This window comes from Calonectris borealis, chromosome 8 (assembly GCF_964195595.1).
Source record: "Calonectris borealis chromosome 8, bCalBor7.hap1.2, whole genome shotgun sequence".
NCBI classification, from domain to species: domain Eukaryota; kingdom Metazoa; phylum Chordata; class Aves; order Procellariiformes; family Procellariidae; genus Calonectris; species Calonectris borealis.
In genome coordinates this window covers 13,714,648-13,739,950 of record NC_134319.1, presented here as the reverse complement: position 1 = coordinate 13,739,950, position 25,303 = coordinate 13,714,648, and the positions used below count along the sequence as shown (strand labels likewise).

The window sequence follows — 25,303 nt, the reverse complement described above, 5'->3', positions numbered from 1 at the left end:
GGAAGTTGCCTTATACCTGTTATACAAATGTTTAGACCAGTAAACTGGTGCTTGCTCTGAGAAATGAAAATGACATCTATGGAGCCTTCATAGTAACACAGTTCTCTTCAAAGGAGTTTATATTGCTTATATCTATTAAAATGAATACTGAAAGTGGTATTGCTAACTGACACAGTACACTGGTAGAACTTTGCATGCTGGACATTTTGAAGCACTTTGAAGCATTTTCCAAACTGACTGTGTATTAGTACTTGAAAACTGAGTCCTGCAAGGTACGTCTGTCATGAAGTTCAATTTCTGTCACAGGTATCATCACTTGATAGGAAAAGTAAAAAGATAAATCGAGCAAAAAATGTGGTTTTTCTCACAAAAATTTTACTTTTATTTGCTTAAAATACAACGTAACTTCTGTGAATAAGAATGTCACTAGTATTAGATGCTTTTAATTTTCCAATGTGTAAATAGCTATGAACAGTGAATATAATAACAGTTCAGATCTGACTGTTGGTCAGAACCATGAGTAGAAGCGGATGAGAATAACCCTAGAAAAATATGTGTTGAAATATTCTGATAGTTGAACAAAGAAGAGAAGAGAGCTGGAAACAAAGCATTCAGGAAGACCTTTGTGAAGCCATATATATGCTTATGAATTTAGGGGGTAATCATGGTCAGTAAGAACTTGCTGATGTTTTAGGTTGGCGCGCAATAATCTGCATATCCTTCTCACAGTTAATTTTTGTTAGACGGATCTGAGCGTATGGTACTAGGAGGAGGTGGTATGTTCTTTCACTTGACAAAATGTCATGCAATGGCTTTAGATGATAGCACTGCAGTATCATAATAATGAAGACTACACTATCATTGTCACATTTGCAAAGACCATTTACTGTGAGTTATTCTTGCACTTTATTTAGTGGCCTCAAGTGCCCCAAGTTTATCGATACACTCTGCTAGCTGAAGTTAATGACTTGCTCCAGGTAGAGGATATAGTTGGGCAATATTTCATACAGCTTTTTTGTCAAGAGTTTTGAGCTTCCATGCTTTAATTTATGCAGTTTAATAGAAAAGGTTGAGATACATGCTCATGCAGTTGAGGAGACTTATCTGCAGGAGAGAAGAATCAAAACTCTTTTTTGTAGACTTGACAGCTAGTACATCACTGAGTACATATACAAGAAGTTCATGGCATTTAAGCAAAAATTTTGAGGGAACAGTTCTGAACTTTTCTTCCAAAATACCTGTGTGCGTGTGTGTATACATATTATAGTGTGGGTACATATATGTAGACATGTGTATGTATATATATTATAACGTGCACCTATCTAATCTATATCTTACAGTTTGTATATATATCAAATGTAGTGTAGTTCAATTGATTTTTTTCAGAAAGTAAATTAGAAAAAACTAAAAAATAGTCTTTCTTGATGTTGAAAGGCTCCTGTCAACCTAATTTCAGTTTAAATCTAATTACTTTAAAATACATGTTTATACTATTCTCCCCTCCCTATTTTTGTAGTAAAGCTTCCTAAGGCTCAAAATTATCATGATAATTTTTCTCTATCTTTTTTAATCCTTTGACATTTGAAGAAAGGTCTTTTTTTCTGCAGTTGAAAGGAGGGTGTTTGACTATGCAAGGAAATGCTGACTCTGTCTAGACAGAAGACATTGCCAAATGTACAAAGTCCTTGATGGAACAGACAAGCCTTTTTTTTTTCCTGCTAACGTTCAGTTTATAGTAATTGTGGCTGTTACTTGCAGCTTCAAGTATTTAATTTTGGGATTTGAGATACTGGTTGTTTTTTTCCAGATTTGCAATGTCCCTGTAAAGACTGTAGAGATAAGTGTTCAAGATATTGATGAATATTTTGTTCTGTGTACAGCAGTTTCATATCTAGAACTATGGCTAAGAAATGGTTTTATGTAGCTGGTATCCATAAAGCAAGGTGTTGTGTCAGCTAACAGGCTTCCAGTAGAACAGAATTCATCTCAAATACACACTGACAGTGGGTAGCTAAATAGACAGTGGTATGTTTGCCAGTCAGGACTCTGCAAATAATAGAAAGTAGAAAGGAAATGAGTGGAAAGGTTCCTTCTGCACACCACAGAGTGGTGGAGTTGCAGAGCCCACTCTAAGCTCTGATGTTTGTGTTGGACTATAACAGCAGTATATTTCATGTTGTGAATACAAATTCATCATTGCCATAATAGTCCAAAACCTCTAAAAACCATATAAGTAAATAAGCTGTGTCAGTAGACCACTTCAGTAGTTCAGATCTTGCTTACTTAATTTGAAATATTGTCATATTTCTTTCGTTCTCTGCTTTTAAATTTCTTATACAGTAAGACTTTCATACTTCCTCACACTCTGTTCATTACAGATTTCTGGGTATTCAGGCTCTTATTTGGAGCTTAAAAGCATTCCAAACCACAACATAAATTCAGAAATGGAAAAGGGAAGAGATGTGCATTTATTGTCCTCTCTTCTACCACAGCCTGTTGACTCCCAGTGCAGCGTCTAAGCCTGTAGTTTTTGGCTTTTACCTGGCAGGCAGTCTGCAGGTAAATTAACCCAGCAAGCATGTATCATTTTTGACTAGAATGGGTGTAAGGTAGTAATTTGAACCTGGAAAATGATGTCTTGGCCACAGTTTTTGTCTGAAAGTAATTCTGCTTTAACTTTATAGAAAGGCCGTGTTTTCCTAGGGGTTTTTTTCCCCCCTTCATTTCTTGTCATATTACTTAAATTCCTATATTCAGAACTCTTCAGAAAGATTGAGGAATGACTGATGAAGACCTTGAATGATACTTTGAAAATGTAGCACATGCTGTGCAGTTCCAGTAGAAGAAAGCAGTATTGTTGAAGGGTTTAAAACATGCTTTCATATTAATTTACTATGATTTAAATATTCTTTTAAGAGACTGCTTATGGGTTCTGAATTTTCAGTTGCAACTACAGTTTATTTAAGTTTAAAGGGATATGATGCATTTTCTTTGTGAAGTATTCTATTCTTTTTGTTCATGCTAGTTCTTTGGCTTATTTGAAATCAGTAGTGTACACTACTGTGCTGGCGAATGCACAAATGTTAGTGGTGTTGAACTTCTACCACAGCTGAACACTGATGTGCGCTTGCAGCGAAAATGGGAAACAGTGAATAATCCCTCTTGCCTTTTGAGATGGTCATATTTGACTTATGTTGGCAGGATTGAGTGAAGAAGCTTGTATTGTTAACAGTGCTGAATCTGCTCTGTAAACACATAAGACTTTTTTCCTGTGGGCATTTCAATCCAGCTTTCACCAGCACTTTGTTCATATAAAACCAGATTTAAAGGTTTTCTTAGGTTTCTGCTGCTAAATTTGTCTTTTATGTGCTTTGGTGAGAGAAAAAATCCATGTGTTACACACATTTCTGTTTACTATAAATTAATTCTTTCACTCAACTTTGTAAGAAATATATTCAATTAGGGTCTCAAAATACACTTTTTCTTAAGCAAAATAATCTTCCAGATACCACACATTTAAAAGTAACGTACCTGAAACTCTTAAATTTCAGTAATTTAACTTGGGAAACATTGTACTAACTTTGATAAATGTTAACTTCATTTCTTCCCAGGCTTCCAAAGGATGACTTGGCAACAGAACCACTAAAATACGCTGAACAACTTCCTGTAGCTCAGATAATACACCAGGTATGTCTTTCTATTTTAAGGATTTTCTTTGAGGATAAACAACACCTGTAATAAAATCTGTTTTTCTAGGTCATACAGAATCAATGTCCTCGTGCTGGAAGTATGTAAAAAGAACATACTCGTGTTCAGATGACAACTATTAAATTATAAAAGTCTTATTCTGAACATGGCAACGAAAGGATGCTTGCTGTGTGACACAGTTGACACTTGAGAGGTTGCTGTTACAATTGTTGTGTGTCTGCTGATATAAAAGCAAAAAAGAAAAATTCCATTAATTTCTTTGGACTTTCACCTTGACCTAAATCATATTCCCTTTCCTGAAAAAGCAGCCAAAGTATAGAATCATTATTGTGGAATGATAGTCACAACAAGTTAAGTAGGGAGAAAAATCTCCCCTCCTAATACAGTTCTGAATTAGCACTATTTCTAACTAAGCAGTGTCATCATCAGTTCTGCTTTGCACAGGGTTTTTTGTTTGCTTTTTGTTTTGCACAATAAAAAAAAAAACAGAGATTGAGATTTTGCCTGGATTGTGCCTTCTAACTGTGTCTTTATTTAAAATCAATACTCTTCCATTGATTTAGGTAAACAAATGAGGAATGATGTGGACATCTGAGCTGGGATTGAATAGCAGACTACAGTTTTTATTATCGCATGTCTTTCCCCCACCCCCCACTCCCTCCAATGTATGGCAAAGAGGAGGAAGAGATCTTTTCTGTGCAGGAGATTCTATACTCCCTTCTTGCTCTTTTCTCGAAGTTCAAAGTCTAATTGTCAATCCGTCCTGCCGGTAGATTAGATGCCCAGCCTGCATTCACATGTCTTCTCATTCTTAGCCACAGTGGGCTCTGCCTATTTTGTGGAAACACTCATGGCCAAGTAACATACATAAAACTTGTGATATACTGTAAAACATGAGTATTGAGACTTAGCATCTCCCTTCTTGGTGATACTTTAAAGAAAGCAAAAAGACCTACAATGTTGCAGTCAAAATATTTTTTAACTTTGTAGATGTGAGTCCTGCTTCAGGGACAGGTAACTGAAGTTTTCCTAAGTCAGGACTGAATAGGTCAGATTCCTGTTTTCCTAATGGTACCTTGGCAGCATGGAATCTTTCAGGTAATCAGGTATACTCTGAAAAATTGACCTGAAAGTTGGAGAAGATAATGACAGTTCATCATGGGAGACAAAATGGTACAGTCCTTTCACTGCCTTGAGATGGAAAACTTCCAACCTGAAAACTGGGACTTGATGTTGGTCAGGGTAGCAATAGCCAGATAGACAATGTGAGATAAAACTGTGGTTTCAGACTGAGCTGGTTTTGAATGCTTAAAGATCAACAGGAACAAATAAAAGTCCACTAAATGTCGAAGTTGCTATTAGTATTAATTATTATTGTAGATCTACAAAAGATCTACTATTGCCGAATACCTTTGTCAATCAATGTTAAGCAGTTGAGTCGTACGCTGCAGGCAGAGCTGGTTTTACCTTAAAGGAAACATAAACTTTATTTTAAAACTTTAAAGTGTACAGGTCTTTTCTGTGAGATGTAAACGCAAGGGATTTTAAAACTTTTGGCTGAAATCTGCACCTCCGGGAAGAATCTCTGATGTGTTCAGAACATGGAAGATTGGAAATCAGGACCAGTTTGTATGTCAGGAACTCCCTGGTGTTGTCAGAGCTTCAAATGACCCAACAGCCTGCAAATGTCACATTTAAAATTCTGTCTTCATGCCTGACTCTCAGCATAAATGAATTAAACAGCAGAGCAGGCAGCCAGTCAATATGTTCTTAACAGTGAGAGTGAGCAATGAAACAGTTTGGGGGTTGTTTGGAATCAGTAAATAGAAACTGCATGGAATGGCTTACCTAGAGGAAAATCTCAAATAGGAAACAGAATTAACCTTTAAGGTGGTCAACCAGACGAAATGTCATAGTAATATTTTTACAACATTAGGTGGGTAATAACTACAGAGGGTTCATTTGGCTACTGTGTGTTATACTGCAATAGAATATTGCACTGTGGAAAGGCAAAAATCTGTTTTTTATGTACTCTTCGCTGTTTGCTATAACAAATTTACTGGTAGTATAGAGCTGTGGTCCACACAAGGCAGGAAAACAGACCCAACAGAACTGCAAATGTCTTTGATGGAGAGAAACAGTATAAAATGACCATTGTTTAGCTATCATGTCAGGGAGTGGGGCACCATGGCCTGGTTTTGTATGATTGTGATGCCCTTTTTGAGCCTCGAGGAGCTGTAATCAGCTAAGCATACTCTGCACCAGTGTCCTGGTGAATTAGCACTGCAAAGGTTATAATACGTCGTTTCTGAGGGACCTGTGGTAATCGGGACACGTAGTGCAAGGGCCATGCTAAGTTTATATAAACAAATATTTTTTACTTTAAGAAGAAAGAAAGAAATTATAAGAAATAAAAAATAACATGAGTAAAAACAGTGAGTAGTATTTGTGGTGTGATGATGCTTTATCCAAATGGGTAATCGCTGTTTACTCTGGGCCATTGTTGTTGTTTCTATATCACATGTAAGATTTCTCTCATGTTAACCCATGTTTTGTTTACCTCTAGCAGAAATAAAGGCATCAGTAATGTATATTTATAGCATAAATATACAATAAAACTTCACAATGGTAGACAGGTATCCTAAATCAATATAATGCCAAAGTACATTTTAATTATAGTTAGTAGCCAACATGGCTGCTAATTCTATGCAAATTTCACTTCTGTGTAAATTTATTCTCCTCAACATTACTAAAAGTCTACATGTTTTTCTCGGGCATTTACATGTGATTTCTAACATTGTCTTCAGTACTTCATCTCTGGAATTTTAAAAAATACTATACTAATGAACAGAAATTACCTTTAGATTTCTAATCTGATTATTCCGCAAGAAAATTTCAGATTTGGTACGTCCTAAACTATTTAATGAAAGGAGACCCAGAATCTGATTTTGGGATTGATCTTAAACTTTATGGCACTAGCAATTATTTATCATTATAGCAGTATAAAAACAAAAGAATAACAACCCTATAAAGTTCACAGTTCCGATTCTCAGAAATGTGTTATATTTAATGCGTTAGATCATGATTAATTAAAAAGACAAATGGAAGAAATGAAAATAAATAGCAGAATGAAAACAAATACTAACATTTAATCCACAAGACGGGAACTGAAATCAGACATTAGCTTTCTCCATTTTCAAAAACAAAACGGGATAACGTGCTTTTAACTGAAATAAAAAACCACTAGTGCATGGTAAAAGAATGCAGTCATTAATATAAACTTCTAAAATGCCAAAAGTTAAGCTTTCAGAGGAATACCCACATAAGACAGCCTTTTAATGAGATTCTTTGTTTACAGCTGTGCATACAGTGCTGCTACTTAGAATAAGTTTATGAATAGTAGGGCCCAAAAAAAAGGGGGGAGTAGAAAAGGGAGAGAGTACTTTAATTCTGCACTTGTCTTTAGTTGAAACAGGTCTGGTGAAAGAACAGGAGAAACTGCGTTTGAGAAGATTGTTTTCATTTATCATAAAGGGTATTCATTGCTGGCCTTCCAATTCAGCAAGGTATTTTAATGAAAGTACCTAACTTCAGTGCCAGTGCTCATGCTCTGAATGTCATTATGTGTTAATATATTTTGCGTAGCTGGGATTTAGGATATTGAAGAGACTTAAATTGTTACAGGTGTCTTACTGATGGAAGAATGTTTTATTGATGAAAGGCACATTTCAGTAGATAAATGCCAGATCTCCTGATGTGGTTATAATTGAAAACAAAATGAACAGCAAATTCAGACCATGATCAACTTGCATACTTATTTTAAGTCCATTGTAAAATATTAAGCAGATAAATTAACGTGCTGTTAAAACCGGATGGTATTTCAGGAAACTAACTTCCAGCCCATAGTGGCAATTGCACAATTTACTTAAAATTTGACATGGCTTACAGTTGCACATTTACTTAAAAATAAAAAGTTCCTGGGTGTTTTCTCATGTAGGGGAACGCATGGGGAAATGTTAGATATAATTTCTAATTAAATTAGATTGAGTTTTCTTTTGGAGGTATGTATTAAGTTTGTTTGTTTTGTAGAGTTTTTAACCAGTGCGTTTCTGTAGCCTCTCTGTAGAAGCCTTAGTGGAAAATGCCTTCTGTAATCTCAGGAGATTATTGGGAGATCATGCTAACCCTGTTGAGGAAATATGCCTCTCTATGCTCATCTAGATTCCAGGTGAGCAATTCATGTGAGCACCGTTAGCTTTGCTGAGTTTAGACTCAGAGGGCGTTAGGGAGTTGCCACATCCAGTCTAGTTTGAGGGTATTGACTGCAGTCCACGGTAAGGGAAATTAAGTAAGAAATTTAAGAAAGAAGGTGGGAGAGGGATCTCCAGAGTTATAGATGTACTGGCTGACGGTCATCGAAGATACTGTAGAGTTGCAGTTCAGTATTAAGTTTTGTAAGAAGGTCTTTGTTTCCATAATTTCTGTGCTTCTGTAACGAGTTTGCTCCTCATCCCTCCTAAAATAAAATCCTTTTGTTTTGAAGATTAGTTTTTATTCATTCTCGGGACCTCATTCTCACATCATAGAGGGGTGTTAGTTTATTGCATTTGTTGATGTTATTCCTGTTTCACGCTGATTTAATTGAGAGAGGTTTTCTTTAGCGGGTTTTGCAGAAAATAGAACACACCATGTTGTATAGATTTTTTTGAAGTATTTTTTGATTATCTATAACACAACAATTTTAGCTCTCAGTCTTAAATGTTTTCACAAACATTAAATTTAAGTGGTTTTATGTGGCTTACAATCTTTGTGAAATGCTCAATATGAAAATTAATCCATCACATGCTGATAGTCTTGAAAGCATAACTTTAAAATTCAGGGATCACACTGGTGCCTTGCCCCTCACCTCATAGCTGCCCTTATAGCACTTGTTACATTTCAAGGGGGGCCTCTCGCATTCAGTGTACATCTGTCCTGGTGGTGGAGTCTTGGTTCCTATTTATGTTTTATAAAAACCATCAGCGGTGTTCAGAAGTTTGGCCAAGTATGCAAGGTGTTTAATAGCACAGCGGTTTTGATTTTTTTTTTTTTTTAATGCAGGCAGTAATTTTGGTTTATGGATAATAATTTATTAAAAGTTTTGAAGTACTTTGATAAGTGATACTTGCATTTTACTGTGTCTTTACAGGCTAAAAGGTTCAAAAGCAATTTGTTATACTTAGATGCGTCAGGTTGGATGTGTAAAGTTTTAGACATAGCTATTTATACATTCTCTGAAAATCCATTCCCATAGCTGTGTTTGAGAATAACTTTAAAGCATAGCTTGCTTTTTAGAAGTCTGGTCATAATATTCAGCTAGATGATGTCAGAGATAAAATATGACCTTTCACCAAAAGGTCCAAATTTTGCTGCATCTGTTAGCACAGACACAGGTCTTTTCAGGAATGCTTTTCTTTGTCAGAACTGAATTTTTTCAGGATGATTGGAAATTGAATTTTTTACATCAAAGATTAGGAAGTGCTCTCAGAACACTTAGAATTCAATTTTCTTTTAACAAAATACATTACATGGCTACCCAACAAAAAGCCTTTGGCATGACACCTTGCATTCTAGGACAGCTGCCTGGTCAGGTTTTACTTTTGCAGTTCTGAGCAACATACTGAAGACAGAGTTGTCCTCTTACCGCTGCCACTTCTTGTGGTCACTTTGGAGTATATGGAGAACAGCAGCCTGTTCTGACAGTGTTCATGTCTGTCTGCTCCAGACTAGAGGTGCCAAAGCTGTTTCTGAGGCATGTCATGGAAATCTGTCAACATCCTCTTCCTCACCAGCTGACCTAAAGTCCTTTTTGGGGCTCAGGCATTCTGACTATATTAATGTGCAGAACTAAACCCAGGTGTGCTGTACACCTTTTGCTGAACCAGCCTTTTTTATCTAGGGCACTTGAAGTGTATAGGAGTTAGAAATTACTGTGTTTTACTAAGATATTTTTTTTTTTTGCAATTCCTTTCCTTTTCTGTATTAAACGTGTTTGTAAATTGTGTAACCTAGAGGTGGTTTGCCTGCATTTTATAACTCTAATGGAAGTGGTCTCAAGTGGAATCATGACCGGATGTTATCCAGTAAATAAGAACTTGTTTCTTTCCCTAAATTATACACAGTATGTGGATTTAATTTCTCTCACTGTTGCATAAGTTAGAGACTATTTAAATTCTTTTGGCTTCCTTTAAATTGAATGCTACCTAGTAGAAAACTCTGTGCTCAAAAGCAGCAGAACAAACTTTCTATGAAAAGCTATTGCTGCACGGTTTTGCCAACCACCAAACCAAATAAGTCATAGAGCTGCAAAGATACTTCTGCCAACGCTGTGTGCTACTTGGTGCATATAGATGCTTCAAGTTTACTCCCTAATATTTCTTCTAATATTAAGATTGATTAAAAAATTGTGAATAGCAGAGTCTTGCTCTGTGTATGAATCATGTAACGTATGCAATGTGGACCTTTAAATCTAGAGAAGGAGTGCATAATTATTTTGATAGGTTTTTTTTATAAATAATAAATTAGGAAAGGAATAGTCCCCTGTTTCTCTGACTCACTCCAGGAAATCACCAAACACATTCTTGACTTGGTTGTAGCTGGTACAGATCTTTTACTGGCAAAACATTAAACCAGAAAGATTTTTAGGCATTTTTTATCTAGTGAACTACTGCAGAGTCAGTGATGGTATTCAGCACCCTCATATGTAAGCTGGTAGTCCACACAAACAATAAGGTTGTCTCTTTTTTTTTTTCTTATTCAGAAATTAAGTAACATGTTAGCCTAATGAAATCTCGTAAGCAAAGTCGTAACATTCCTGAAATAAAGCATATTTCTGAGTGTAGCATAAAATATTTTTGTAAAAGATTTAAACTATTATTTTTTTATTTGCTGTTGTTTTTCTCATCAGTGCTTTCTGATCACAGAAGACGATGTGGAGTTAGCATGAATTAGTGATGATCTGTTTTTACAGACAAGGCACAGCTGCTTTTGTTTTGTTACGTTTTTCATCTGAGCATGAGGGAAACCCACTGGAAGCAGAGGCCTTGTAAAGCACTCTCTTTTCTTCCATCTTCCCATTAAAGGACTGTTGTGGGTGATCACTCTCTGCCTATCCAGGATCATTATTTTACAGTTTCTCAACCGCAGGGAAGGTTCTGCTCCTTTGTCTCTTTGTTAAGTTGAAATATTAGATGAAAGCTCTTCTATTAGTCTTCAAGACACAATAAAGATAAGTATCTTAGAATTATTTTTCTTTCAAATGCTGCCTCCCAAATCTTAAAAATTTAGCAGCAATTATGAGGAACTTCATTTCTGTAAGGATAGACTACCAAAATATTCATGCATGGGGAACTTTTCTTTTGTCTGCACACAACACTGCTTAGCAGAGCCAGAAAAGGAGCGTAAGTGGTTTTTGTTGCTGACCAAGCATTACAGGGCAACTGAATGTAGCATTAAATTCTTCCAATTATAGCTGAATACAATGGATTGAATAATGAAATGCATTGAAAGGTATCTTGCATGGAGGAACCTGAACAGTCAGTTGTGGGGTTCTTGTTTTTAACTGCTTCCTACTAGAAATACCACACTGAATATTGTCTGTAAGCCAAGAAGGGGAAGCTTTGCCATGGCCTGTTCCAGCTGCCCAGAGACATTGGAGATGGAGGATGGTAGCTTTTTCTTGCCAGAAATGTTGCGTGCATGGTCCATCCTTTCTTCCCTGTTTATGCATTAAAACATGTAACTTTACCTTCTTCCTTGCATTTTTTAAAAATGAAACCAAAGTATATTTAAAAAAAAAACCCTGAAGAATTATCTTTTTTCCTATTAGACAGCTCTGTTAAGAATAGTTAGTTGAGCAGTTATCAAAATGTTCTGTTCGACGTGTATGAACATTATTAGCTTGTCTGGGCATCAGTAGGGTCCAGTCTCTGCTGTCATGTCTTGGAACATGAATTTATCACTTCTTTTCAGAAGTGGCACCCAGCAAGGTGACAGTAACCCCTAGACCATGCTCTCCCTCAGAGATAGTCACCGCTTCAGGGAGATGCAATAGCAGAAATAGATGCAACTGATGCAGTGTTTTCAAAATGACCGTTTTAGGCTGTACAGGTTCTGCAGCCTGGACAAAGAAGTATAGCACTGAACTGTTCAGTTTTCTGAGGTCATGTCTTTTTTTCTCTTTCCCTGACCTATGAAAACCCTTACATTTAAAGATTGGCATTGATTGCCATCTTCTTTGGCACAGGGTGGGAGATCAGTTTGTCAGGCAGCTTGGAGTAATTTAACTAGGGGCTGCCCCTCAAGTGGCCACACTTCACTGTCCCCCATTCCTCATTAAGCACAGCAGTGAGCTGAAAACGACTGCTTTTTTTAAAAAAAAAAAAAAGGCATTTTTCAGCCTGGCTGGGTATGTGACTCCAGGATTTCTAAAGCCAACTAGAATAGGTAGTATCAGCCAAAATTGATAAAGTGTATGTTTATTCCTGCAAATTTTTGTGTATATTTCTCATGAGCAGGTGAGAGAGAGTGAAAATAATTGTTACTCTGGAAATTTGAAATAAAGTTAAGGCTTTTGTGCATATCATGGGAGTGCTCAGTTTGCCCTTGAGAATACTGGTAATATGAGGCATTATATGTGAATGTAGTGTCATCCATTTCATGGATTATGGGACATCAGTTTCATACCCACCAGCATATAGAATTGTCAGACATACTATTACAAAATATATTAAAAGATACCCCGGCTCTATAGTAGCTATAATTGTTAGAGGTGCCATGTTGGATTTGCAGCTTCTTTAAGAGGCAATTCCTGTAATCGTTTCTTTTTAATAAGCACTATCTAAGATGTAAAATGAAGGAAGAGGTTCAGGAATTGACTGTAACATGTCAGGCTTTATAGAGTGCTGTAGATCTTTGTGGTTTACTCATCTGAACTTCAAATAACTGCATTTGAAGGGTCGATAGTAGCTGTATAATCATGAACTCTAAAAAATTATTACATTTCTTATATTTAAAAAAAAGTGCTTTTTTCAGCTGAATCAGCCATGTGTTTGATGATCCTATACACACAAACCTTTCAATATGCGCTATCGATGTTTCTATGTCTTTATTTTGGCTTTGGACTTGATTGTGCCATGATCCCCTTTTGTTGTGCTTTACCACCTGCTTACAACTGTGATTTTGAGACTGTGATTACTGTTTCTCTTGTGCTGTAGCTATCCTTAGAGCTTTACAGAAAGAGAAAGGTTCAAAAATGCTTACAGCTTAAAGTAAACTTCACATAGCATGTTGACAAAAAGCAAAACAAGGTTAACAGTGAGAGATTCTGATTTGTAGAAGAAGGCCATAAAGGACAGTTATGTTAATCTCTTCTGACTTTCTGCACAGAGTACATAGATACGTTATTTATATTCTCCCTTCTTTGTGGCTATGTTGAAATCAGGAAGGATGGCTAGAAACAGGGAGTGAATAGAGGCTGGTAGATGTTTAATCAAAATATTGTAATTATGGGGGGAATATAAATGAGAGGACAATTACAGCATGTTAGTACGTGTACATGATTACAGAAAGTATGCATGATATTACAGCTGTTCTTGAAGAAGCAATATGTACGTGTCCCAGGGGTCTCGATTGCTAACTTCATGTGAATTTTTGCACAGTGCTATAGATAAAATATCAATAGCTATCTCACTTTGTTTTGGGCAGCTGATATTAGAACTGCTGCTGTCGCTGCAAATGTAAGGAGGTTATTTTTAAGTGAGTTCTGTGATTTGAGACTCTTTGCTCTCCTTTGTGGTCATAATAAGCTTGCTTAATGACAGAGCTTTTTTGCTCAAATTATCTCTCTAGCCGTTTTCACTCTCAACATTGTAGTCCTCTATTAAGCATATAATTCACTTTTTTTGTCATTCTTTGCTTCCGTGAGATTTTTTGTGACACACTGGTCTGCATTCATTTGCATTTGTCATTTATAAGCCTGGATTCTTAGATGTTCTGAGTCTTTTTGGATTTGTCTGCACTGGGTCCCATTTATTTGCTGTTCCTTCAAATATTGGAAAAGTGAATACTATTTAGGTCACTGTGGTGAGTTGTCTCCAGTGGGGATAACTGAATAGGTTTTCAGTGCATAATGGTATGCAAATAATATACCTCTGCCTCTCATGGGAATAGACTAAATATATGCACAAGCTTTCTGTGACCTTAATAGGTTTGTAGGCATCATACTCACCATGTGCTGCTCTAGCATAGTATCTGATGTACAAGTATTTCAACTGTAGTTGAGGGCAAAGAAATGTATGAAATAACTCTGTGAATGTAGTGTGTGATCCACACACCTTACTGTGTATGGAAGTGTATACCAGCGATATAGCTGACTTACTTTTGTAACATAAGCAGTAGGTTTTAATAATAGTCACCATTAATAAAACAGAAGATGCTTAATGTCTTACACTTAGAACATGCTAATTCATTACATTGGTAGAGTGTCTTCCTGCACGATGCAAGATGAAATTGAAAAACATACAGTAAAATGATAAATAAGTTACTCCATTAAACTGTCTTTATGTTTCTGATGTTTCACATGTGAAAGTATCTTTTAAAAATTTTTCTTCTTTTTAGTTTATTTTTATTACAGGTTCTAGAGCAATTCAGGAAACAGATGCTGCATTTAAAAAAGCTTTACTGTAGTGAAGCTTTCTGTGTAAGAGAATGCATTCTTCCTAGAACTTCATTTTACTTAAATTAACTTGTATTTCCACTGAGGATGGCTTATATTAAGCACAAAAGAAGGCTTAGCAGTTTAGACTTCCATCAAATAAACTGCATAACTTAAAAAGAGAAGATGCCAAGCCTCACACTCTTGTACTTGAAAGTATTGTGTTCTCTCTCCTGGGAACTTGAGATTAGAGAAATTATAAAGGCTTTGCATAAAAACAGGGAGTTAGAATTAATTTTTGCTTAAGCAGGGAAGTGTCAAAAGCCTATTATGGTAATTTTTCAATTTTGTCTTAACTGTTCACACATTTTAAAATAGTTGTACAATTGAGTGGAGGCATAATTGATGTGTTGTGGTTTCTTTTTTTTCCTTGGGCCATCGTAAAACAGAGTTTAGATGCACTTAGGCTTGGAAGAAGTAGGTGTGCTAATTAAGTAGATGAAAATTTTCATATCATAGTGAGAAAATTTGCCTAATGGATTGGAATAGTATTCTAGGAATGTTTCCCCTATTCTTAATTACATCCAAATACCAAATATCAATATTACATGAAGACAATTAAACTACAAAAACCTTAGTGAGAAAGCATAATTCCTAACAGTAGAATTTTGGGGTGTCGAGACTATCATCTTCATTATTATTATAATAAACAGTAACAGTAACAGTCTGCATAAAAAAAAAGTTACTTAACGTTATTCATTGTCTTTTAATGTAAATTAAAAGCTGGAAATATCATTGAATGAAGAGCTACTGCTACATTTATTTTGTTAATCTTTACTGAATTAAAAAATTATAAATCTTGTCTATATCATAACAGCCTGTGAAGTGCTAGGGTAGTAGTTTAAAAATTATGCTTGATCTAAAACAAGTTTTAGGACTTCCCTAATTAAAGGAAAACTTACTTAGCAAATCCTTTTAATGGTAAATTAAATCACTTTTTCTTCTAGTAAATACAGTATTTAACAGAAGAAATAGAGTTCCAGAGTTGCTTTAATTTTGGTGATCAGTTTTGCTGTTCCATAGGAGGAGTCTTTGGTGGGACAAGCTTTGCATTTGGAATGAGATTTACTGGCAAATGTCAAAGTAAGCAATACTTTCTGTGAAAGTAAGTGGTCATTGATTAGTAAGACTTTTGTTTTTACATGCAGAGAAAGGGCCTCTTTCCTGCCTTTCAGCTAACTTTTCTGCAGAAGCCTCTTTCAGCAATGAAAGAGCTGCCTTTGGCATCCCCAAATTATGCCCAGCTTGTTCAGAATTTTTCTGGTTTTGTCTGCAGTAGAAACTGGTGAAAAGACAGAGATCTGCTATATTACAGGGGTGAGGCGTGTTCTGCTTTATCGCTTTGCCTGACACTGCTGAATGGTTTCTGTCAAGACCCACTTTCAGTTTCTCTTATCTTGTACCTTAGAGTGGTCTGATTCTTCCTTAGCTCTTCTCTCCCCAAAAGCTGTGAACAGGAACTACCCAACTAAAAGTACAATATGGTCATGCAGTTTTTGTGAGATGAGGCCTGGATGGGAGGGTCAGCATCCATTCTGGCTGTTAAATTGGTTCTCCAGTTTACAGGTTTGGTGCTTTGTATTTGTGTCCCTGGAAGAATAATGCCAGGAATAAGAAAGCCAATGCATGCATGGGTGTGTGTATGGAGTGGAGGGAAAGGAGGGGATGCTGTTAGATCCTTAGGCAAAGGGTAAAGTATTTCTTAGTCTTTATTCCTCATTTTATTGCTTAATACTGATTGCACTGGGCATAGAAACAATGTTAGTGTGTGTGTAAGCATGTGTAATTTGAGTGTAAGACTAAACTCTTGATTTAGTTTGTGTTACCTGTCACTAAATAGGATCAGGACCTTTCTATATAAAGCAGATTAGTGAAGTATGTTACAGTAGGTTGTCCAAGATGCAAGATTTAATTCTGTTTTCTGGTGTCAGTTCAGTGTTCTGTAACGTTTTGATTTCTCACATAACCTTGTACAGTTTTTATTAATCATTACTTTTTTATTGTTTATACATGAAAGCTTCTCTGATAGACAGTGTTTATTTAAGTGGTATTTCAGTGAGTAGTAAAATTAGCAGTAACAGTTTTACTAGTTTTTTTCCTTCTATCTACTATATTTCTTCTGAGCTTATGCAGCATAAAAAGTAGCTGTTACCAATAATTTCACATTGATAAGGAAAAAATATAAATGTTATCAATCTTAGCTTGACATATTTTGCAGTGCTGTGATGGCAGATACATTTCTGAACACTTTTCCTCAGGTGAAGGCACTGTTGGCTCCAAATATATTCACACATTTATCCCACTTAACAGTGTAAACTTAGTGAGGTGTTATTACTGATTTTTTTGTGTTAATTGTATTTTGTTTACCCTTCAGTAGCATGCTGTGAGGAGCACGACAGTGTAACTCAAAAGCTCTTGACAGGACTGATGAATGGCCGGAGATAGAGATATTGGCAGGCTGCTCTCTAGTGCTCTGTCTAGAATTGTTTTCCTAAATAATTCAGAGGGTTGAAATTTGATGAAATCATTTCCATTTGAAGAATGAATGGAAGAGGTAAATGAACGAAGACTCCATTGATGGAGCCATTGTGTTCGTACTGTTGGACAGACAAGACAGCATCCCGCATCATCATTCCTGTGCAAATTCTTTGTGATTCAGCTTTGTGCAAGCGATTACTTCTGTAGTGACTGGCTTTCTTGCTTGGTGTGTGGCACCCTGCCATAGTCAGCTCTCTCCTCCCCTCAGCCTCCCCCCAGGGCGAGAGGCCCCGCACTTTGACAGCTGTCTTCTCTGGCTTGGTGTTCCTGGAGAAACCCGGCTCCAGCGGTGGGGCCCTGTGAATTAGTGAGTGATCACATGTTTTCAGGAGGGAGTGCTGAAGACGAAAGACCATCTACAAATACAGGGCTGACAAACAGATGATGAGTAGTACTTCGGGGGACTGAGTGACAACATGACATCAGTAGGACAGTAACCTGTGGTTAGTTTAGATGGTAGGCAAGAAGGGTGCAACTGGTTTGCCACTAGGTAAGACCATCTGTGGTTTTATGTTTTTTAAAGACTTACCCTTTTGGAAAGATGTTGATACCGTACATACTGCGTGTGGTAGCCTGGGAGGGTGTATACTCAGCTACACTCATTCTTCCAGAAAGATGGTCTTTGTTGAGCCCTACATAGCATTCAATTGATGAGCCTAGTGTCATGCAAATGTCCTGTGGGAGCAGTGAATATTTATGATACCATAAATCTGCCATTCTTTCTTAATGGCAGCTGCCTACAGAAACTCTTTGCAGGAATGGATCTGCTCTCTAGAACTCCGTGTTCTTTGACATACCAAGCGTAACAGAAATGGCTTTCTGGTGTAGGTGTAATTATGTGCAACCACTAAATAAGTGTCTGTATTACTGCTGTGTCCATGTTTTATGATTTGTTTTTGAGGTTGTATAGCAGCTACAGTAGGCAAAAGTATTAGGTTGATATTTCAGAATAGTTCTTTTTCCTTTTCCTTTTTTTCTGCTCACATAGAGAGTACATATGACATAAACTTGGGTCAGAATACTTGTCTGGCATATGAGTGCAAAACTACTGAATACACCAATCGCCTTTAAAAGCTGGGTGGTGGTGGTGAACAAACTGATCTATCACCAGCTGTAATACACTGGTTTCTCACTGAAAATGAAAATGTTTTGCAATAAAAACACAGCCATATTTGATCTTACTCATATAAATGTACACCTTTTGCCTCAGCCCTGCTTCTCCCTCCGTCCATTTTTTCATGCCTGCCTCTTAAAGTTGTGCAAGCTGGAGCTAGGAAACATGGAGCTCTACTGCACACACGTATAATGTAGCACACAGCTCACGGCAAAGGAGAACTTTTTAAATTATAGTTGTAAAGATTTAAAAAATGAGCAGTAAAAACTATGTGAATAAGGAATATTTATTTGGATTCCAGTTTCTTAAAACGTAGCTGTTGAGATATTTGATTAGATCTTATACTCAATATAGCATATTGAGTATAAGATCTAATGTTGTCTAACATCTGTTGTTCATACAGCCTGTCACCTGGAAATAAATGAATAGATACTCATGGTATATCCAGAAAAAATGTATGGTTAGAAGCGTCACTACTACTTTGAAAGGAATAGCATAATAATTTATGAACATCATGGTTTGTCCATATAAACAGAAACAACCTTGCTTGCATCTGAATGTTCAAAATTATACTTCATAGTGGAAGTTCTAAGGCATACAATTAATTTTAAGAAAATTAAGAAAATCTAAGAAAAAAGAGAAGAAAAAAAGAAAAGAACTTGCCTCAGAGCGTATTGATTTAAAAGCATTTGAATGGACTCACCTTGTGGTCCAGAGAGACGCTATAGGAAATCCAAGTTAGATTTCCAAGGAGGAAGTAGGAGTGCTGTGCTCCTTAGAAGGGTTGGGCTGGGTGAGGCTGGTACTTCGAGTAATCATCCCAGACTGAAACAGGCAGGAGCCCATGCATGCACGTACTGCCTTGTCTCTGCAGAGCTGAGCGGTTGGGTCTGGTTCTGCTCCCACTGGCAACGCGACATGTATTTGTATGAACAAGATCTGCACCATAGAAGACTTTGAGATAATCTTTTCCCAGGGGAAAGTGAGCAGTGCACACTGCTTGGAAAAATAGTGCTCTGAGAATAGCTTTACACAATTGTATTTTTGTGAATACAAAATATCTTTGTCCCTCTAGCAGCCTCCACACACCCTTTTCACCTCCTTTGTTCTTTGCAGCTGCTGTTTCTGTCTACTTACCCAAAGTTTCAGTAACAGCGAGTTGTTTTTATATCTGATCATTTTTAGAGGTCCTCTTCACTGAGATCTGCCTCGCTAGTGCGTATTTTTATCATTTTCTGACCCCCTCCAAAGTAAGGACCTCAAGAACTTTATCTTTCCATTTGTGGCATGGCACCGTGCGCTGAATGCCTTTAGTCTTGTTTTTGCTAATAATCCTCTTCTTCTTTAAATTAATTAAAGATAAACATATTAAAAAAAGAAGGATGCTTGTCAGAGTAGCGGTGGCCAAGTTTTGAATACCGAGTCTACTTAATTAAGCTGCTCATCTTCTATTTTTGCATGCTTCAGTTGGCGTGAAGCTGTGTGTTTGCAAATGTAATTCATGTATTTGCTGTAGACTTAGGTGCCCGTTTGTGAAAAATCATGATCATGGCTTCATATAAGAGTATGAATTTGATTAAAATATAAAAATCAATTTGCTTAATACACCTTAAATAGCTGTAGTTGTTTTTTTTTTCCTAAATACAACTTTATATTGTGACTTTTTAATGTCCACCCTAAAGCATACATGAATTCCGTAATGTAACTCACTGGTAGCCAAGAAGGTGAGAGCTCAGCCCTTGTACCTCAGCAGAGGTAAGACCTCTGCTGTGCCGGTCTATCAAAGATAGGTATGAATGGTTACTGCGGACAGTACAGAGCCGTGTTTGTCAGCTTTGGATGTAGCAAATCACAGGAGGCCCCCTGGTACAATCCCTATTGTGTTTGCCAGGCAGGCATCATTCATCTGAGCGCTGGCTTGTCTGGGAATTAAACTGCGCTGGGTCCCAGGTGCTGGGAAAGCTCCCTTTGATTAGAAGTAGTATATTATGTATTGTGTCACAGGTTGGAAGATTAATGAATAATTGTTAAACCACTAAAAGCACTTTAAAGTGCTATGTAATGCTGAGAGATAACACTGAAAGTAAAGAATAATAAGTGAGCAGCCATTTTTGAAGTAGAAGTTAATTTCTAAAAAGCCCTTATAGGCTACGTATAGAAGGAAATGAAAAACTAAAGCTATCATAGCAGTATCGTAGTTTATGTTACGGTGATTACAGAGTTTTCAAAGTAAATACTTAAAATGCAGTTGTTGGCATTGATATGTTAATTTAGTTTAACTACTGTTCTTTCCCATATCCTTCGTGAGTTTTTGTTGTTAATGAGTGAACTTTCTTCATTATTTTATTAATATTGGAGATATCAGTAATCATGGCATGTGGTTAATAAAGACAAATGGGGAGATTAGACAAAAGTGCTTTAAATTGTTTTGCAGATTAACAGGCACCATTTATGTTGGAGTTCTCTTATGACTTTAATCTTGCTGTGGGCACAAAAGAGGATTAAGCTATTACTAGATGGCTGGAATTATAATTACCCCCCTGCGAGGACCCCAAATCAAAACTAACTGACAAATTAAAAGTGTATACTTCCACTAAAAGCTTTGAGGACATACTTAATGCTGCGATTTGCTTGTGATACATATAAATTCATTCTGAAATTAAACTTTATTGTATGTTTTGTCATTAGAATTGAGAGGATTACCCAGTTTGAAATTTTAAATTGCAAGTAACGGAATTGTTATGGAGTGCCTGTAGGAAATATATAATGTGCTATTGGCACGGTGCACTGCATGTAGAATTTGGTTTTTCCAAGGAGTTTCCTTGTCCTTCAGTTTGAGATCACTGGGTTTTTTTCTGAGATGAGAAGCAGGTGGGTTGTTTCAGTTTTGGATCTGAGATTGGCCTTGGATTTCAAAGACCTGTTTTGAAATGTGGATCTTTCCTTTTTCAGATTTCAATACTGGTCTTAACACAGACGTTAACATAAAATAAGGTATCTTGAGAAACAAGAAAGAAAACCTTTAGTATTGCAATGGAAGAAATAGAAATGTTCATTTAAATGGAGAATGACCAAGAAGAAAACTTGAAAATTTACACCCCAAAATACATAAAATTCACCCCAATATCTCATAATGATGGTGAGCACTGCACAGACAAGCAGCAAGGGTGCTTCGCTTCCCTGTGAGTGCTTCCTGACCCCCAAAACTAGTAGAGGTGGAGGACTCCACGGAGGGGTGTGTGCAGGATTTCCCCCCGTGCCATGGCTGCTGCTGTCTGCCAGGAAGCCTCAGGGTCTTGGGTGGTATTTTATACCACGTGGGCTGCAATAAATAGGCCAAAACTGGGTCTAGGGCACTCTGTGCTGAAACTGCAGAGAGAATCAAGCAGGGATTAATTTGAAATGCGATAGCTGCTGTTTTAATGGACTCATTGGAACACAGCACTTCTAATGTTTTCTTTTTGTGCGGTTACATATGGATGATTTGCACTCATGGTACAAACACACCCCTTCTGCCTCAGGTTGGGGAGAACATCCCCCGTAGCAAGGATGGTGTGCACATTCATTTTTAAAGTTTTGCCCACTTTCTTAAAGCCCTGTTTGGAATAAGATGCTGGAGGAGACTGAAGAATTTGCATATCCCTTTTCCATTTGGGAATTACTGCATTCCTGACTGTAATACTGTCACTGAAATAGTGTGCACTGGTTTCTCTACTACTATCATCCCAGTGCGGATTCTGAATTTAACCCAAAGCTTTCTGTACCAATATTTTTGTCCTTATTGAGGACACTAATGGAAAGGGAGTTCTGTTGGAAGAGGACTGTAGGGTTGGATTATAACAATATTTAACACAGTGTTTTCCACATGAAATGTTAATACATGATGTTTTAAATCTTACTTCTGTTCTGATGTAACATTTTAAAATTAAACCATTCTTAATCTAATTACCACTTCAGCTTTAATACTTTTTTAATTATTTTTTTCATAAAACTCATTTTAATTGGAGTAAAAGTATTGCATGTTTTATGAAACACCTTCATTGAAAGTCTTGGATACTTTCCATTCAGGTCCCTACAGACCCATCCAGTTTGAAAATACACTGTTTTATCCTCTCCTTAATTACAGTACTTGGAGCAACTCTCTGTTAACTGTTTTTAAGTTCCACCAGATAATGAGTCTACCAGAACTAGAGAGCGTACAACAGAAAACTGTTCACAGGAGGAAGCTTGCTGTTGCTTAGCTACCTATCTTTTTAATTTGGAATCTCCAGCAATTCGATAATGACTAGCCCTTAAGCTGCTAAATGTATTTGTTCATGACAAAATTGTACCATTTTATATGTGCTTTTCACTTACGTGTTACTGCTGTTATTGTAGGGATAAAGAGGGTGTTTGTAACGGGGTTTGTATTGTGGCATAGATCACAAAACCTAAATACATCAGTTACCTAAGCAGTACTTGGTATACTAAGTTCTTAGGAGGGTACGACAACAATGAAATTCAGAATGACTTGAGCCAAAAGAGCTACTGCCTCTGCTCCTCCAGATCAGTCCCAAATATGAGAAAGTTACGCATTATTTGTAAGTACTGCAACCAATCTGTAGTCTTTTAATAGTACACATTCTCACATCAATTTAGGCATAATAAAGATACATAATTAATTGCAAATTAAAATACTGCAACACTTAACATTTTTTTTTGTCCATTTTGCATTTTCTTGCAAGTGAGAAAATGCCTGACTTTCAAAAATTGCTTGACTTTCACAGAAATTTGTTGGAATAAGACCTTGAACTAGGCAGTGTTCATAGAATAAATACTGAAATTTTTTTAGGAATCTGGGAGAAACTTTATATTCACTAATGCTTTCCAGTCAGTCCTGAAATTGGTATGAAGGGACAGTTTATCTAGGGGTTGCGTATGGCCACAGAACTGATATAAGCATAGAAAGAAATTCTGTCTTTTCCAAACCTTTTTCCAGTATGTGGATGTAAAAAGGAAACTTTTTCATTTGCTATTAAAGTGATTCTTACTTTAATAGTTTTTCCCATTAGGAGAGATCTCGTGTGACTCTTCCCTGCCTGCCTGCACAAAATAGTCAAAGCAGCTTCTGCAGCAACACTGTTGAGGCTCACGTATGTTCATAGAAGGGCATCCTGCCGTAGCCTCTGACTTCATTATGCGAGACTGCTGGCGTTGCGGTGACAGCTTGGAGTGATGCCGTGCTTCCTCGCTGACATAGGTACACCGGCAGTGCTTGTGGTAGTGACACAATTGTGCCAAGGGGGAAGAATTGTTGGGTCTGCTGTTACAACGGTGCTGGCTGAAAGCTCTCTGCCAGCCTGTGTTACAAGTACAATCTGCTAGCATAACTTATGGAAGCAGCGACTCCATCTTACATGTAGGTGGGTTTGATTCACACGTGCAAAATGCAGCTTTTTGTAAAGGAACTTCAGTGCTGCTTGCTGCTAGCTGACATGCTCAGCTGGACAAAGATGTGTTATTGAAGTTTTCTATGTTATATTTGTTATGATTTTAGAAGGATGAACTTGTCAATTTGAAAGCTAATTGCATTTTTAATTCAATGGTGAACTTTCTTGGGAATCTACGATCAAGTTAATTTAAAGAAAACTACGTATTTCAGCTCTTATAGGTATACTTTGTAGGTTTAAACATGAATCTGTGTAATCCTGTTTTAGGTATTCATAAGGTTTTGATATCTGTATGCCCCTGGTGGAAAATACTGGCATATTTCAGTATAATTTTGTGCTCAATTAACCTAACTGTTGACTTAGAGTTGTACAATAGAGTTGCATCTCTTTGCCCTTTTATTGAGGTTTAATATTTATGTGTAGATTTTAGTTTCTGGGTCTGTAAATCTTTGTCATTAAAATAATTTTTTTTTAAGATGACTAAGTATGTCGCTCTTGTATAGCCTCATATGTGTTTTTTGTTGTGCCCTCATGTTTTCAATCCTTCACATTTTAACATTGCATCCCATGGCTTTAAACTGACTATATGTATGTCCTTGATTTCCCAGCGTGGAGCCATTGCTGCACTGGCTTCCGTTTGTTTGCCGAATTCCATGGAGGCTTCAGTACATGGCACGACAAAATGTAAAACCATACTCATAGATCACCTTATAAATATTTATTCATATAAATTCTTTAAAGAAATTAAATTACGTGTTCTATACAAAATAGGAGAGAGAGGCTTTTAGTGTCACTGACTGCAAATTGAAGTCATTTGTCTAGAAGGGTCAGGTGCCACTTTGTGGTGAGGAATTTGTCTGAGATCCAAGAAAGAAAAGATTGATAGTACAAAGAGATTGATGGAACAGGCACTGCAATATGCATACGAAGTTACGGGTTAATTAGGAGGATTTAAACAAGACAGTTCCTTTGTGTGGAGAAGTGTAGTGTGCTGTTACTTTCAGAACTGTGGTGTGCTGGCAGCCTTTTTGAACGTGCAGAGTTGATTTTTCTGAGATATTTATATGGAGATGTGTGGTTGCGAGTATCAGCGAGGTGGCGGGTTACCAACAGCACGTACGCTGCAGCTGATGAGTGCTTCTGATGAAATTGAGTGGTTTGCATATATAGACACCATCTCTGCTCGTATCTTTGGTTTTGTTGTTGATGTAAATTATAATGCTGGTTCTGTGATTCCTGTATCAGAGTAAAATCATTAATATTTCAGAGTGCCAAGTTCTTTGGGTGTCTCAGGTTATTTGTTATACTTTTTAATGGTAAGCATGGTACTTGGAGAAAAATCCTAAAGCTAAAACTATGTAGCTTAGAAAATGGGAGCTGAGCAATCAACAAACATTGTTTTCTTGTTGATAGGAAAGCTGTTTTGAAAGAACAGACGCTGCAAACTGTTCCTTATTGCATTAAAGTTCACCAGCCACCTGGTACATTTAGTGGAGAATGACAAGCTTCCGTATGCAGATTCATGCAGAAATTGAAACAGTACCATCTTTTGTAATAGTTATTCGCAGAAATATTCGCAGAAGGAGAATTTTAAATTTGACTTAAACAAAACCAAAATACTCTCTGTGCCCCTTGTGTCTCGTTCTATACAAGGACAAAATAGTGCAAATCTTTCAGCAAGGCAGGAATAAAAAGCTCAGCAAGCACTTCAGTATTTGATATTTAATAGTAAATCATCTCTGTCTGCCTAGAAGATCTGTA

At 36.8% G+C, this 25,303-nt stretch overlaps 1 protein-coding gene across 7 annotated transcripts in view; it reads left to right on the top strand.

Moving 5' to 3' along the window:
* Positions 1 to 25,303, top strand: part of PIGK (phosphatidylinositol glycan anchor biosynthesis class K) — a 71,196-nt gene that overhangs the window by 43,677 nt on the left and 2,216 nt on the right. For 3 of the 7 annotated variants that reach the window (XM_075156044.1, XM_075156040.1, XM_075156042.1), the window contains one exon: positions 3,612 to 3,687. In XM_075156044.1, the coding sequence (XP_075012145.1) occupies positions 3,612 to 3,687 (76 nt within the window). Of the gene's footprint in view, positions 1 to 3,611; positions 3,692 to 7,174; positions 7,208 to 15,484; positions 15,540 to 23,151; positions 23,353 to 25,303 lie in introns of those variants that run through there. The other 4 variants (XR_012674468.1, XR_012674469.1, XM_075156041.1 and 1 more) reach the window with 4 other exon arrangements.